This window comes from Aspergillus chevalieri, chromosome 1 (assembly GCF_016861735.1).
Source record: "Aspergillus chevalieri M1 DNA, chromosome 1, nearly complete sequence".
NCBI classification, from domain to species: Eukaryota; Fungi; Ascomycota; class Eurotiomycetes; order Eurotiales; family Aspergillaceae; genus Aspergillus; species Aspergillus chevalieri.
Window position 1 is genome coordinate 1374055 of NC_057362.1, and position 16409 is coordinate 1390463.

At 47.8% G+C, this 16409-nt stretch overlaps 4 protein-coding genes across 4 annotated transcripts; 1 reads left to right on the top strand and 3 right to left on the bottom strand.

Moving 5' to 3' along the window:
• Window positions 1–123: 123 nt before the first annotated feature.
• Window positions 124–1635, top strand: ACHE_10496S (mannitol dehydrogenase family protein; the record flags this gene model as incomplete). The annotated part of the gene is made up of 1 exon (XM_043279908.1): window positions 124–1635. The coding sequence occupies one exon, from the start codon at window positions 124–126 to the stop codon at window positions 1633–1635; it is 1512 nt and encodes a 503-aa protein (XP_043131615.1).
• A 507-nt stretch (window positions 1636–2142) lies between these two features.
• On the bottom strand, window positions 2143–3858 carry ACHE_10495A (uncharacterized protein; the record flags this gene model as incomplete). The annotated part of the gene is made up of 8 exons (XM_043279919.1): window positions 2143–2179; window positions 2230–2475; window positions 2530–2697; window positions 2750–2829; window positions 2882–3087; window positions 3151–3562; window positions 3633–3674; window positions 3733–3858. The coding sequence occupies 8 exons, from the start codon at window positions 3856–3858 to the stop codon at window positions 2143–2145; spliced, it is 1317 nt and encodes a 438-aa protein (XP_043131616.1).
• A 334-nt stretch (window positions 3859–4192) lies between these two features.
• On the bottom strand, window positions 4193–6226 carry ACHE_10497A (uncharacterized protein; the record flags this gene model as incomplete). The annotated part of the gene is made up of 2 exons (XM_043279930.1): window positions 4193–5697; window positions 5761–6226. 2 exons carry the CDS (start codon window positions 6224–6226, stop codon window positions 4193–4195), a joined length of 1971 nt encoding a protein of 656 aa, XP_043131617.1.
• Window positions 6227–6534: 308 nt separating this feature from the next.
• On the bottom strand, window positions 6535–7440 carry ACHE_10498A (telomere maintenance SDE2 family protein; the record flags this gene model as incomplete). Its single annotated transcript, XM_043279941.1, has 1 exon — window positions 6535–7440. The coding sequence occupies one exon, from the start codon at window positions 7438–7440 to the stop codon at window positions 6535–6537; it is 906 nt and encodes a 301-aa protein (XP_043131618.1).
• Window positions 7441–16409: the final 8969 nt, after the last annotated feature.

Here is a 16409-nt window from a genome sequence, read left to right on the forward strand (position 1 = left end):
GTATTTTTAACCCCGCCACCTGATGTAAGCAGTCAAAACCGGCGGTGACATTGAAAAGCTGCTCTCGCCGATTCAGTCGCAGCAAACCCTTCATCTTTCAATTCATTTTTTCTAATCACGATAATGGCACCCCTCAAGCTCAACAGCAAGAACCTGTCGCAAATCTCGGCGGCAGGTGAGGCCCAAGTCAAGGTCCCATCCTACCAGCGCGGTGGCGCTGTCAAGGAGGGAATCGTCCACGTCGGTGTCGGCGGCTTCCACAGAGCTCACCTGGCTGTCTATGTCGACCAATTGATGCAGAACCATGGTGTTAATGACTATGCAATTGCCGGTGTTGGCTTGCAGCCCTTCGATGTCGCCATGCGCGACGCCTTGGGATCGCAGGACCACCTGTACACCGTCATCGAGCGTTCGGCCAAGGGAAGCTTTGCCAACGTCGTTGGCAGCATCAATTCCTTCCTCTTTGCCCCTGATGACCGCGAGGCCGTCATCGCCAAGATGGCGCACCCTGATACCCACATTGTGTCGCTCACTATCACCGAGAGCGGTTACTACTACAACGAGAACTCGCACGAGCTGCAAAGTGAGCACCCTGACATTCAGTTCGACCTCGACCCGGCCAACGACAAGGCCCCACGCACCACTTTCGGCTTCCTCTACGCCGCTCTGGCACGGCGCTACCAGCAGGGACTCAAGCCCTTCACCGTCATGTCGTGCGACAACATGCAGAAGAACGGCTCCATCACACGCCACATGCTCGAGTCGTTTGCCCGCCTGCGCAACAACCCCGAGATCGCCAACTGGATTGCCGAGCAAGGCGCCTTCCCCAACGCCATGGTCGACCGTATCACACCTCAGACATCCGCCGCCGACAAGACGGCACTCGTAGACACATTTGGCATCGAGGACTCATGGCCAGTCGTCACGGAGCCCTTCATGCAATGGGTTATCGAGGACCAGTTCTCCGACGGCCGCCCACCGTTCGAAAAGGTCGGCGTCCAGGTTGTCAAGGATGTCCACGCTGTCGAGGAGTTCGAGAAGCACAAGCTGCGCCTGCTCAACGGCAGCCACTCGGCCATTGGCTACCCAGGTCAACTGGCAGGCTTCAAATACGTCCACGAGGTCATGGAGAACCCAGTGTTCCACAAGTTTGTGTGGCAGATGATGCAGGAAGAGGTGAAGCCGCTCCTGCCCGAGATCCCGGGCGTCAACATCGATGAATACTGTAACACGCTCATCGAGCGCTTCTCCAACCCCACAATTATGGACCAGCTGCCCCGCATCTGCCTCAACGCTTCTGGCAAGATCCCACAGTTTATCATGCCGTCGATTGCCGAATCGATTTGGGTTACTGGCCCGTTCCGCCGCCTGTGCTTCGTCGCGGCCGCTTGGTTCCGTTACGTCAACGGCGTCGATGACAACGGCAACACATTCGCCGTCGACGACCCGATGCGCGAGGAGCTTCAGGCCAAGGCTCGTGCGGGAGGCACCAACCCGGCCGAGTTGCTCAGCATAAAGAGCCTCTTCGGTGACGACTTGCGCGGCGACAAGAGATTCCTCCAGGAAATCACCACGGCTATGGAGGACATCGCCCGGGACGGCATCTTGAAGACGCTTCCCAAGTACGTTGACTGAGTGCCACCGCTGGGAGCTGTTGGCTTTGGCGAAAAAAAGGTATATCTGCGTTTGGCTTGTGAGTGATGTTTATGCTTTTTTTTTTTTTTTTTTCATTTTCTTTCCATGCGTGAGATTTTACGGGAAAAGGCACGGCATAGAGATAGATGGTAATAGACAAAATCCATTCCATTGCACGTCCTGACATTCAGGTCACGGCGCGGGTCTCTGTGATTCGTTCCACTGATTGGAGCACCCCACGCAAATTGAAGAGTTGGCTCGATCGACTAGAGGTTCGGAGAGTAAGCTATAGAACACCGGTAGGCAGCAGTGCGGTTACCGTTGGAACAAGTGAGGGACAAAAGTTGAATGGGCCGGTCAGAGTGAGTATTGAAGGGGTAAGATTTAGTTTGGTGAGAGTTGTGAGAGTGTCATGAGGAATGGTGAGGGGAAGTTCTTAGCAAACATGTAGTACTCGAAATAGTGACGCATGACTAATATCTATATATACAATAACTATAACCGAGGTTACACCTGACGCAAAGACCCCAAAACACCAACGAACCTATACCAATTAGCTCTCGTTCCACTACAGAACCAATCAAGATAACTCACCTCCTCAACCCCTCCTCCAAAACCTCTTCTTCATGCGAGAACACCAAGCGGAACCATCCCGGTGCCTTCCCATGTTCTTCCCCGGGATGCAAGAATACGCCTGCATCGAGGAACTTCTGCGCTAGGGTGACTTCGCGGTTCGTTCCTGTACCTGCTTTTGAAGTGCCGTTGATACCGTTGGTAATGGTGTCTGGGAGAAGGGCAAGGTACGGGGAGAGGTCTATATAGATGAAGAAACCTGCATTTCTGTTTTGCGTTGTGGGCTGTTGTTCATATACTAGGGAAGAAGGGGTGGCTTACCCTCCCTTAACATAATTGATACCCTCCTTTTCCAAAGTCGAGGTGGTGATCTTGTATGTCGAGGCGAGATGTTGGCTGGCTTTGGCAAAGAAATTCGACACAAACTCTCTATCTTCAAGGATTGTTGCGCCGATTGTTACGGCGGCGGTGGAGGTGTTGTGTAGGCGTCTGTATCTTAGTATGGAATTCTCGGATCAGACTATATAGAAGGAGGGCATACAAAATAGCCTGACAAGCACGACGAAGCTCCTTGTTCTGGGAAATTAGGAAACCAAGACGGAGACCGCCGGAGGCGAGGTCCTATCATATTTAGCTAACATGGCAGATATATAGATGGAAAGGAGTGAAATACCTTGCTAAACCCGTACAGCAAATGTACAAGGTTAGGGTCTATCAGCGCCGGTAGATCCAATGACAGAACTGAGGTGAACGGAACAGCATCTGGATGCCCCGAGTTAAATATACAAGAAGCATAGACCTCGTCACTGATAAGATGCAGTTGGTATCGACTGCAGAACTTGACTATTTCACTCAAAGTCTCGGCCGGGTAGCACCGTCCTGAGCCTTGTCAGTCCATATACATATATATCCATTGAGAACCGAGATCAAGGATAAACATACCAACAGGATTATGCGGATTCACAATCAAAACGCCCCTAATCCTAACCCCCCTCTCCCCAGCCTCCTTCAGCGAACTCTCAAACTTCTCAACCACCCCTGGGGTGAAACCCTCCTCAACATCATTATCCGCATACACCATCTCCACACCCGCCTCAACACCATAGTCCAGTTCAAACCGGCCATAAACTGGCCGACTGACCAGAATCCCATCTCCGGGCTCAGCAATCGAAAATCCCAGCATGTGACCTAGGGCCGTGGGAGAGCTGGCGACGAAGATGGTTTCTGGGGTGATAGGGGTGTTGGAGGGATGCGGGTGGAGGATTTCATTGAGGTGGGTTGAGAGAGCTGCTGGGAGGCGGGTTGAGGAGAGGGGTGAGGGGCGGTAGCCTACTGAGTCTGTGGTGAAGGTTACCTGGGATTGTTAGGTTGTCTCTTTAGATGTATGTATATGTGTGTGTGTGGGTGTGGTGTGCGAAGCGGACCTTTTGGTTTATATAGTTGGCGATTTCGGTCCGCATTGGGCTCTGCTTGCGTTAGTATTTTTTTTTTTTTTTTTATTTCAAGGGAGTTTTGGAAACATACATGCTCTGCCATTCCAAAAGATATAGTTCCATTGGGGTTCGTTTCCTTGTCGTATGTGTGGGGAGCTGCATAGCGCCATGGGATATCGAGCATTTCTGCTCTTGAAGTGCCGCGGGAGGACAGCATCTCGGCCACTAATAATTTAACATCAAAATTGAGAGAGGGAGACCGGATTGTATGAAATAAGAAAGGAAATGTTGAGGGACGAGTTAATATAGAAGGTCCCCACAGAAAAATGTGCTCAAGTGTCAATAGTGATAATTAGCGAAATGCCTAGAAAATACCGTTGATCGTTGATCAGTTGAGTATAAACGCATGCAAGGAGAAAGAGTAGAGTATTGTACACAACCATATATCCCACATAAAACACCAATCGCTATGCTACAGCTATTTAACAGAAAAAAGACACGTATATCAACATGACAACATAACATCCAACCTATATTCTATGCCAACTATACTACCGAGCCCGCCTCTGCAGACCGATATTCTGCCGACCCCGAGGCCCTCGCTTGCGCTTGTCAGACGCCTTCTTTTGAGCGATGAATTCCCAACACTCAATCGGCATCCGCGATCCAATGTGTTGACCGTTCGGGCTGAACACGTCGACCTGGGGCAAGGACCTTGGTGACCCCGCGTCCGCCGACATCGACTTGGCCCGAACCTGCACCGTGAGCTCGACCCATCCGCAGCCCTCGATCAAAAGATCGGTCGACATCACTTTGTACGGTAAGGGAGGCGGTGAAGCTTTGTTGTCTTTCACGGCTTTGGCAATTGAGGTTGGCAGGTGGGATTTTGTCACGTCGTGTTTTAGGTCGAAGGTTCCGGCGGATTTGATCACTTGGCTGAGTCCTTCCTTGGCGATGACTTTGCCGGGGTATGGCCGTGTTTCGGCTTGCATTTCGATTGCCTTGTCGGTCTTCGTGATGTGGGTATCCAGAGGGACGAAGCAGGCGGCCATTAACACGTCGTCTGGATTTACCGGTGTGATTCTGATGAGTCCGCCGCCGAGAAGGAGAGATTGACCTCCTTTGATCGAAAGGCGTTCCGGCTTCGGTCGCTTGGACATGATCAGGTCGCGCTTGTGCTCGTCGCGTACGTAGTCTTCTAGCTGGCCACGGTCGAGTCCGGGCAGATCAATCATCTCACCCTTGCCGCGACCAAACGGAATACGGATGGGCGAAACGGTAGTCCCAGGGAGCGATGACACCACCGGGAGGACAGGATAGAGATCCTCCCGAGGAGCAGGTGGCAAAAGACTGTCAGGACCAAGAACGGGAGCTTGAGCTTGGCTCTGATCCGCAACGCCCAACCCTTCCTGACGACGGCGTTCAACCAGCTCTGTAATCTTCTCGAGATTCCTTGAGTCCTTGGGGAAACAAGCTTCAATGAAACTACTCTTCCCGACATTGGCTTTGCCAACCACCCAAATCCCCTGGCCGTGGTCCTGAATCTCATCCTTGACCTTCCTAGTCCACCAGCCCCGATGAGCACTAATCATATGCACATTCCCTAGCCGCACATCTTCCGCTTCTTTCCCCAATGCCTGACGTAGCACAGAGCGCATGTATTCCATCTTCGTATCCACCTGTTCTTTCGTCGCGCCCAAGAGATCGGAGCGTGTTATAATGAACGATATCGTAGGCAACTTTCTGTTTCCTCGGTACTTGTTGTCCGTGGCTCTTCGGTTCCGCGCGCGCTGTTCCTGGAGCGAAAGGGCTTCGTAAATATTGGGAATGACGGACATGGGAAAATCCGCCGCGTCGAGAATATGATAGACACGATTATGCTTGTACGGCGATTCGTCTAGGAATTCGCGGACGGAGTCGATCGTAGGCGAGGGTGCGGATACCGCTTTATTATGGTGCACTAAGTCGTGGCATCTGTCACAAACCGGCGCGCGAGAGGCAGACGCTTCGAGGTATCGACTGGCTGTACTAGCTGCTTCCTCAATCATGGCTCCATCTAAAAGAATCCATAGTTAGCAAAAGGGACAGACAACACGGCGCAGCACAGATCCCCACATACGTCTAGGCGCAGGTTTGTTGTATCCTTTTTCTTCTGCATCCCGAAGCACCTTCTCAATTCTTTCTGCGGCAGCTTCCCCCTCAGTCTTCAATTCCTCGGTAATCTCCGCATCTTCGTCTCCCTCCTTGGGTGCTTGCTGCTCCTTGGCAGCAAACTTCCGCCGTCTACCCTCGCTATAGTAGCCCAGTTCGTCGGGTTCGATTGTTTGCGCATAGGCACCGCATCCGGGACAGCAGATAGGAAGAGTGTCCGTCGCCGTATCTAAATTTGCGCATGGTTGGGTGGTCGAAGAGAAGCTGCGTTGCTGGTTGATTGTGCTGTGACCGGGTGATTGTATCTTCGGCGATGAGAGAAGTGACCGCGATGGTAACACTCTGGGGATAAGTCGGGTTCGGTATAAAGGGGTTGAAATAATATGACGCGGCTTTATTGCCCTCGAGGCTATTCCTCTTAGACACGGCGCCATAATGGCACTTGGTTTGGTAAGTGTTGTGGGGATAGAAGAGCAATACTTTTTTTTATCGCCGCGGCAGTTTGATAACACCGATCCCGCCGCAGTGGCGAGCAAAGGCCATTCTACGGAATAGTTCTAGGGATTATACTCGTTCTGATGAGAGTAACTAATTTTAAATATACGCGATTGAAGCAAGCCGTAAAGAAATGTTGTTCAAAAATTATAACTATGTACATGAGAACCTCAAATCCTCATAGTATGCAAACCTAGAAACAACGCCGCTAATTAGAGAAACTAAATGCTCTGTATTGCCTGGCAGATTATGCCTTGCCTTTGCCTTTGCCTTTACCCTCGGATTCTTCCTCTTCCTCCTCAGAATCACTCATGAATTCGTCATCGTCGTCGAAACCGATGAACTTCCTGGGAGCCGCGGAGGTCTGATTGGACCCAGACGAGCTTTCAGCTTTGTTCTCTTCCTCGCTTTCTGCTTCAGAGCTAGACGATGCCGCATTCTCACTGCCCTCACTGGCACTCGTACTCGATCCACCCATGATCGTATCGCGAAGGTTATCAGTCCAAGCACCTTCCTTCATAGCCAACAGCACAGCCTCGCGCGCCTTCTCGTTCATCTCCTCCTTATCATCCATCCACTGACCATCAATCTTATGCTTCCCACCCCCGTTCTTCAGCTCCTCCTGACGCTTCTCCGCAACCTCCACGACAGACTGCCATCTGCGCCGACGCTCTTCCTTCTCCTTCTGGTCCATCTCAGGCTTAACAGCAAGATACTCGGCTAACGCTTTGGCTTCATTGACGGTGCGAATACGTCGACCGTCGAGGTTGCGGCTGGATGCATTGTCGTCGCCTTGAGTGCGCTTGCGCTTACTGGACATGCGCCCACCGGCAGCACGAAGCTGGGATCCAAAACCACCCTTTCCTCCGCATAACGGGACGGTGAGGCGGAGGGGGAGGAGATTTGACGTGATTGCGGATTCGCCATCGCGGGCAACGAGGAGGGACTGTAGACGGTCTGACGACGGGACCACTTGTTTGTTGTTGGTTGTGGTCAATGAGAGCGACTGAAACGGCACAGACGATGGAAGGAGAGAGACAACCTTCTCGGTGAGGTCTGAAATGGTCGAGATGGATGGGAGGGAGAAGGAGACGGTTGAGTGAAGCGAGAGTCCTGGAAAGGACGAAAGAAGAACGTTGACTCGTTCGGCCATGTTGGAATAGTGTATACAGTTTCGTGAGATCGTAAAGCGTATGAGATCGGGGTCCAAATTTCGACTAACAGCGTGTCCGTAGGATTGCCGCGCGACGGCGAAGTTGTCTGGATCCAGAGGCGATGTTGAAGTCAGGATGCGTGGTTGCAGATGACGAGGCCTCGTTTTTTGGGTCGCGTGTCACGTTCCTGCTGATTAATGGCCTTGGCGGTCATGTGACTAAAATACAGACGGAAACGGCCTGTGTAAAGTTTCAGTCCGCGTCACTAATTTCAACTACCTTACATGACTTCCCTATCCATCGAAACGTCTATGGATTTAATAAAAACCAATGTACATGCGATTGGAATATAGATTCTAATCAATTGATTCAGAGGTGCTATATTTGGTACCTGTATGAGACAGCCAATAGCTACCTGAAGTTGTTTGCCGGCAAAAATATATATATTTGTTGCGGAATAAATTAGGGTCACAAATCTCACATATAGATTGTTCTTCAGCACTTGCTGGCTACTGATAAAAAGATACAATGGAAAAATAAAAGGCAGTGAGATGATGAAGGCTCAACATTACTATATAAACAGTTTCTGGATGCTTGTTGAGTACTTGCTAATCAGTTTGCTGCTGTTCCTGAATTTGAATCCGCTGCCTCATAAGTGTAACGGGCTAGGCCCGAAAGGCACCTCGAACCATAAATGGTTCTCGATTGAAGCTATTCACAAGAGCGTGCCGAAGTCAGGTGATCGTAGATCACCTGATCACGAGTATATAAATCCACCGCCAGCGTGTCTTTCTTTCTTTCTTTCTTTCCTTTCCCCAACGAGTTCTTTTGTACATATCTATATATTAGATAGCAAGGCTTCGGCCCATTACATTAGAACTCGTTCGCCCTCATCTATCTACTTATTTATTGAACAACGGATTACGCATCGGATTGAACGCGCAACGGATCGTACATCGCACACTGGACACACTGGACACACTGGACACACTGGAAACACTGGACACACTGGACACATTGAACGATTGGACATACCGGATAACTGGATACATTGGACATCGGATATCAGACATCGAAATTCACGGATAGTTGAGCTATTTACAAACAAATCAATAGTCAAGTCAGTCATATGACCACATTTTCAGCGGAAATCAGCGACCACGAGTCAAACGACCAAACCGACGGCAACATGGGAGACAATATACACTCAGGAGGGACCACCACTCCTGTCCCACAAGATCTTGTCGCAGTTATTGCAGGACTTCAACGACAACTGCAACAAATGGAAGAACGGCGGATTGAAGATCTTCGTCGTCTCAAAGAAGAGTTGACGAGCCCACCCAGAGAGCCCTTGCCACAACCGACTATTGAAGAGATAGCCCCCCAACCAATGGCGGACCCTGTTAGGAGACCTCGACCCAAGCTGACAGACCCAGAAGTCTTTGATGGTCGAAACCGAAGTCTCTACCGTCCGTTTCGGAAGCAAGCTGCGCGCTAAACTTGAGGTCGATAAAGAAGCCTTGGGCAATGCCTATGATCGTATGTGGTATGCTTTTGGCCGTCTAACAGATGGGGCTGCTATGCAGGTGCTGCCCTGGATGGAGCGGTTTGCTAAGAAAGGAGCTACTGAGAGCCAGCTGGACGGAATGCTTGATCAAATGGACTTCATCTTTCTGGACCGGAATCTGGAGGAGAAGGCTGTACGAGACCTTGCAAGCTTGAAACAGAACAACAAGCCCTTCACAGTCTTTCTCACTGAGTTCAACCGACTACTCATGGAAGCTGATGGCCATAACTGGCCTGAAAACACAAAAAGGTCCTACCTAGACAATGCATTAAACCGTGAGATGAACACACGCCTTGAAACTGTTGAAAAGAAAAATGGATTTGAAGACTATTGCCGCCAGCTACAGCAGATTGCGGACCGGATGGAGAAGAACCAATTGCGGTACTCACGGAACAATAAGCATACCACCTCAACTTCTCCAGCTCACCCTGTGAATACCACCCGTGCTTCCTCTCCACCCCAAGATATGGACTGGGAACCCACAACAACAACTTCTGCACGCAGCCAACCTCGACGCGTGGCTAAGCATGTATCACGAGAAGAAATGGAACGCCGCAGACAAGAACGACGTTGCCTTCGTTGTGGTGACTCCACGCATTTTATCTCCCATTGCCCCTACGACAGTCCTAGGAACAGTACCCGCATGGCTCGCTCACACATTCATGGGCCGGAACTCGAAGATGAAGAAGAGCAGTTGAGGGAACAACCCAAGCTGGGAAAAGAATAGCTCCTGCAAAAAGTCTCTTGCAGGAGCACCACCAGCAGTTGATGGATCTACCTACATGGCGACCGGCCCCAGCAGCTCAGATAGACCTTCAGAAGGAGTGGAACGACTTCCGAAAAAGAGTCAAGTTTGACAGACCTGAATTCAGAGTATCCGCATTAGTCAATGGAGAACAGGTCAGCAGAACGTTAGTGGACACCGGTTGTACTACATATGGTATGGTTTCTGAGAATTTTACCCGAAAACATCAACTGGAGCGTGTAACCATCAAACCACGAACTATCGACGACTACAAGGGCCCAACGGATGATTGTATAAGGGAGGTAGCGAAAATCTCATTGAACGTGGGGGAAACCACCAAAACACTGCATGGCTGTATGTTGTTCCTAAACTGGGTAGGGGACTCGACATGATTTTAGGCCTTGCATGGATAGACGACCAACAAGTGTTTATCGACCCGAATGGTCCGAAATTGCGCTTCACAAATGGCATTGTTGTTAGTAGCATGGAAGATCAACCACAAATGGATATCCAGCCCATCGGGGCGAACGCTTTTGCACTATGGAACCGACAAAAGAAAAAGGACAGCAGCGTACAGATTTTCGCCGCAAGTTTAAAGGACATTGAGAAAGCATTACGACCCAAATTGCTGACAGACCCCCGCACCAAACTACCACCTCATTACCATAAATTCCTATCAGTATTTGACCGGAAGGAAGCTGACAAGCAACCACCATATCGAGGACCAAATATCGACCATAAGATTGAACTCAATAAGAACGCTGATGGAACGACCCCTGAACCTCCATGGGGCCCCCTTTATAATATGTCAAGGGATGAACTGCTTGTGCTACGGAAGACATTGACAGAGTTGTTGGAAAAGAACTTCATACGTGTTAGCAATTCGCCTGCTGCAGCACCTGTATTGCTTGTCAAGAAACCTGGTGGAGGCTTGCGATTTTGTGTTGACTACCGAGCACTGAACGCCATTACAAAGAAGGACCGCTACCCCCTACCACTAATTAATGAAACATTGGAAAGAATTGGGAAAGCAAAATGGTTCACCAAGTTGGATGTTATTGCTGCTTTTCACAAGATTCGTGTCGCTGCCGGCGATGAATGGTTGACCGCATTCCGAACTCGATTTGGGCTGTTTGAATGGCTTGTAACACCATTTGGACTAGCCAATGCACCGAGCACCTTCCAACGCTATGTTAATTGGGTCCTACGAGATTTCCTAGATGAATTTGCTTCTGCTTACCTTGACGACATCTTGATATTTACGGATGGAACATTGTCAGAGCATCAAGAGCATGTCTGCAAAGTATTAGGCCGTCTCCAAGAGGCTGGCTTACAGATTGATATTGATAAATGCGAATTTGAAGTGAAGTCAACAAAATATTTAGGATTCATTATTGAGGCAGGAAAAGGTGTCAGCATGGATCCAGCAAAGGTTGAAGCAATCATGAACTGGGCTGCCCCTACCACTGTGAAAGGTGTCAGGTCATTTTTGGGATTCGCGAACTTCTACAGACGTTTCATCCGAAACTATTCTGAACTTACAACTCCACTAACAGCGTTGACTCAAAAAGATAAACCCTTTGTGTGGGATGATAAATGCAAGGAAAGCTTCCAACAGTTAAAAAGGATGTTTACAACGGCACCAATCCTCATGCAATTTGATCCAGACCGCGAGACTGTCGTCGAGACTGACTCATCAGGGTGGGCCACTGGTGGCGTACTTTCACAGTATGATGATGATGGTGTATTACGACCTTGCGCGTACTTTTCCAAGAAAAACACTCCTGCAGAGTGCAACTACCAGATTCATGACAAGGAACTTTTGGCGATCATCAATGCATTGAAAGAGTGGGAATCAGAGCTCATATCAGTGGTAAATTTCCAGATACTGACAGACCATCGCAATCTCCGTTATTTTACTACCATGAGACGACTGAATGAGAGACAGATGAGATGGGCAGATCTATTGAGCCGATACAACTTCACACTTCATTACCGACCAGGGAAGCTTGCAGGGCGCCCTGATGCACTGTCTCGACGAGAGCAGGATGTTCCTGTATTGGGTGATGAACGGCTAAAGCATCGCGAACAACGACTATTCGATCCTGAGATCCTCAAGGACGGACCAGTGGAAGGAAGCAGCAAAAGAGGACTAGTTGAAGAACCCCATCCTATTAATGTGTCCCGGATCCTTCTAGCACCAGTCGGCATGGAGCCCTATAACAGTGAGCCAAGCGCACCTCAAGGATATGAACAGGCGAACGAACCTACCAATCTCAATAGTGAGCGACCATCGTTGGAAGAGCTACTGGATATGACTCTTGATGAACATTGGGCTCGGGTAGAGCCACTAGATGAAAAGTATGGTCGTATACGAGAAGCAGTGCAAGTAGGAGCACATCAATTCCCACGTGAACTGGGGATCAAAGCCTCAATCTCAGAATGCTCTATTGAACCGAACAACCGCTTGTGCTACCGAGGCCGGCGATGGGTCCCTGACATTGAATCTCTGAGGACAAGGTTGCTACAAGAAACACATGACTCAGTACTTACAGGCCATCCAGGGAGGAGCGCAATGTATGCTATCCTGGCACGAAGGGTCTACTGGCCTGCAATCTCTGAGGATGTCAGACGATTTGTACGGAACTGTGACAAATGCAGTGCCAACAATGTATGGAGAGACCGCCGACAAGGCCTACTGAAGCCTCTACCAATTCCAGACCGAAAATGGAGATATATTGCAATTGACTTCATCGAGAAGTTACCAATCTCAAATGGTTATGAAAACATCATGGTTATTGTCGATCGCCTTGGAAAAGGTGTCATCCCCATACCCTGTGAGAAGATCGACACCTACACAGTAGCACAGAAGCTTATTCAGAGTTTCATTGGCTATCATGGCATTCCAGCCAGTATTGTATCAGACAGAGGAAGACAATTCACCAATGAGATGTGGAAGCGTTTTTGTGAGCTACTGGGGATCAAACGACAATTATCAACTGCCTACCACGCTGAAACCGATGGCCAAACTGAGCGAATGAATGCTACTATTGAACTATTCTTGCGCTCATTCTGTGATCACACACAATCGAACTGGGCGTCATTGCTACCAATGGCACAGCTTGCAATATGCAGCCGGGATGCTGCCTCCACAGGTGTCAGTCCATTCTTCCTTGACCACGGCTACCACGTCGATCCCTTTCAGTTAGAAGAGGATGTTGAAATCAACCTTTCAGCACCAGACCTGGGCACCATGCGTGAACGAGGTGAACGAATTGCAGCCAAGCTAAGGGGAGCTCTTGACATCGCCACAACAGAACTGGCTGTCGCCCAACAGAAACAAGAAGACTATGCCAATCGTCAAAGAGATGTCGCCCCTGAATACCAGGTTGGGCAGAAAGTCTGGCTTGACCTGCGCAATATACAAACAGAACGCCCTAGCAAGAAACTGGGAAGCAGGCAGGCAAAATTTACTGTGTTGGAAAAGATTGGATCCCACACCTACCGCCTCAACACACCAGGCACAATCCACAACGTGTTTCATACAGCGCTCCTCCGCCCAGCGGCAATGGATCCCTTCCCTAGCCAACGGAAAGATGACTACCAACCTCCTGCAGAAATGATCAATGGGAATGAAGAATATATGGTCGAACGAATACTAGATGAGCGTTTTCGACGGTGGGGACGAGGCGAAAGACATGAGTTTTTAGTCAAATACATTGGCTGGCAGGAACCGGAATGGAACGATGCGAGGAACATGGAGGATACCATAGCATTGGATGACTGGGAAACCTACAAAACGATGAATGGGATTGTTGTCCAATCGGCCTTGAGTATACCAAATGAGCCACCCCACGCCGGGGGGCGATCGCGGAGGCGACGAGGAAGGGGGTAATGTAACGGGCTAGGCCCGAAAGGCACCTCGAACCATAAATGGTTCTCGATTGAAGCTATTCACAAGAGCGTGCCGAAGTCAGGTGATCGTAGATCACCTGATCACGAGTATATAAATCCACCGCCAGCGTGTCTTTCTTTCTTTCTTTCTTTCCTTTCCCCAACGAGTTCTTTTGTACATATCTATATATTAGATAGCAAGGCTTCGGCCCATTACAATAAGTTCCAGCTCTAATTGCTCATTTTGAAGCTGTTTCAAGCGAACTTCTTCTTCTTTCCTTTTGACTTCTGCCTCCAGGTCTCGTAATTCTAATTCTTGACGGCGTTGTTCAATTGTCAGTATGTTTGTTGAAGCCACTCGGCGAAGATTCCGTGATGAGGTTGTAGATCTAAGTAGTTATCAACTAGTCAGTAACTGCTCAAGAAGCACTTGACATGAAAGTATACTTACTCATTATCAGCAACCTGAGAAGAAGAACCTCTTGAATTTTCATGTGAGATTTCAAAATTTTGACTGCTTGCTTGCCTCTCTGATTCAGCTGTTGAAGATAATCGCTGACGTTTATGGCCTCTTCCTATATTAAATTAAGTACTTGTCAATTACTTAAGAAGTACTTATATAACTTACTTTCCCGACTCATGTGTCGCAGATAGTTTGCCTCCATTGTAGAAGCTCGATATGAATGATGAATATTGAACTGCTGAAAATTATGATATTGAAGAATATCATCTTTGTCAAGTTTTGCAGAACTAAGATAGTTAGTGTTGTATCAAGCAGTTGATGAGTAGTTGGTAAGTACTTCCGAGCTGCTTCAGCCAAAGTCAAATATTTCCCTGAAGCATATGATTTTTGGTGTGATTGCTCAACAGCATTTGTATGGTTTCGTAGAATATTAAAATAATGTGGCTGAATTTTTGAGCATGATTCATTTAGACCTGCCTTAATAACTGCACTCTTTTTTTGTATGGCCCAGGTCTGGACTGCTGGCGATTCATATTCTATTCGATAGTTAGCAAGTACTTATTGAGTGGTTTATTACCACTTCAATACTAACGTATCAGTAGTTTAATCAACTCATCATACTCAGCCTCTGACTGGCAATCTAGGAGACTCATCATGCGACTCCAAAGGCCTGATCCTTTATTTTTAGTCCCAATTGCCTTTAAAATTGAGCGTTGAAAATGAACACGACAGAATATGATAATATGCTGTAACTGCCATGTAGGATCTTGGTGTTGAGGATCAATTTCAGAAAGATATTGCCCAAGCCCTGATTACTTAGTAACTGCATCAAAAGTACTTCAGGAGTGCTTACCTGTGTACTGTTTTGTGTCCATATCAACAATAATACCATGAATCCCAGATCCATGAATTGGATCAAATAGAACTGGTCGTCCAGAAACCTTCTCAATAAGATGGAATGCTCGCTTGAAAAGTAAATAGTAACCTTCAGTAGAATCCTCACTGGTAAAGACTCGAAGTAAAGTTATGACTAGTTGCCAAGTGGTTAGCAAGTAGCTCTCAAGCAGTTATGCAGATACTAACTTTTGCATTGATCTGGCATGAATGTTGCAAAAAGAACCTCATTCATCTCTTTGGATCGAATTCGCTTGAAAGACATATCAATTTCAAATGAAGATAAAGTTGATAATAAGTCAATCTGATCCTTGAAGGCACAAAATACCATTGTACCTTGAGAATCATGATATTTCTCTTGAATGTATTCCTAGGCACTTCATTAGCATTCTAATAGTCATTCAATGAGGCAATGGATGATTAGAACCACTTACATTGATTAGCGAATCCCGGTTCTGTAGGAATAGCAACCCATTAATATCCTGTCCATTAGGGTATGAAAGAAGTCGTTGTTTCTGGATAATTGTTGCAATTCGGTCTTTATTACAGAAGCTAGAGTGGATCTCTGCTAATGTAGAAGCACCATACTGCTGACAAAATGCCTCTAGTTGTGGACTTCGAAGAAATTGTGCTAACACTAGTTAGTATGTATTATTCAATCACTTGAGAACCAACCACTTACCTGTGGTCAAACTCGGGTCTTGTATTTGTTGGATAATCCTTTTAACCCCTTGTAAAATTCGTTCTGGTGCCTTGCTTGGTGGTGGAGGTGGATGCTGGTGAATTCCATGGGATGTAAAGAGGATATATGGACATTCATTGATATCAACTGGCACTAAAGCAGTAAAAATAACACCACAGGAAGTATGCTGTAGTCTGCCTGGCCCCTGAAGGTGATCTCGATCTTTAACCAGTTAATAGGTGATTGACAATCACTTAAAAAACACTTACCGCAATACTTTCGTCGGGATGCTAATGATTCAAAAACACCACATTCTTCAGTTGGTGGCATAATATCATGATTAAAAAGGTCCTCAAGGAACTGTAGATCAATTGATGTATGGCCTTGAATAGATCCTCGATGATGTTTTGTTAAAAACTCATTGGATCCATTACTACAGCCAATATATGGTGGAAATTCACCATGGACATTCTATGACTAGTTAGAAATCACTTGGAGCATTGTAAAAAGATTTAACCAACCATTTGGGTATGCCGCTTAAAAACTGGCTTGCAAGTTGGAAGCTGGTCAATGCATGCATAACCCTTATTGAAAAATTCATTTTTTGACCGATAATAGCTAGAAGTACTTAGTAATTGCTTCAAAGCTGTTTAGGAGATGTTTAAATACCTGTATGCATTTCGTTTTCCAATATTTGCCTCCAGGATTTGGATATTCCTCTGA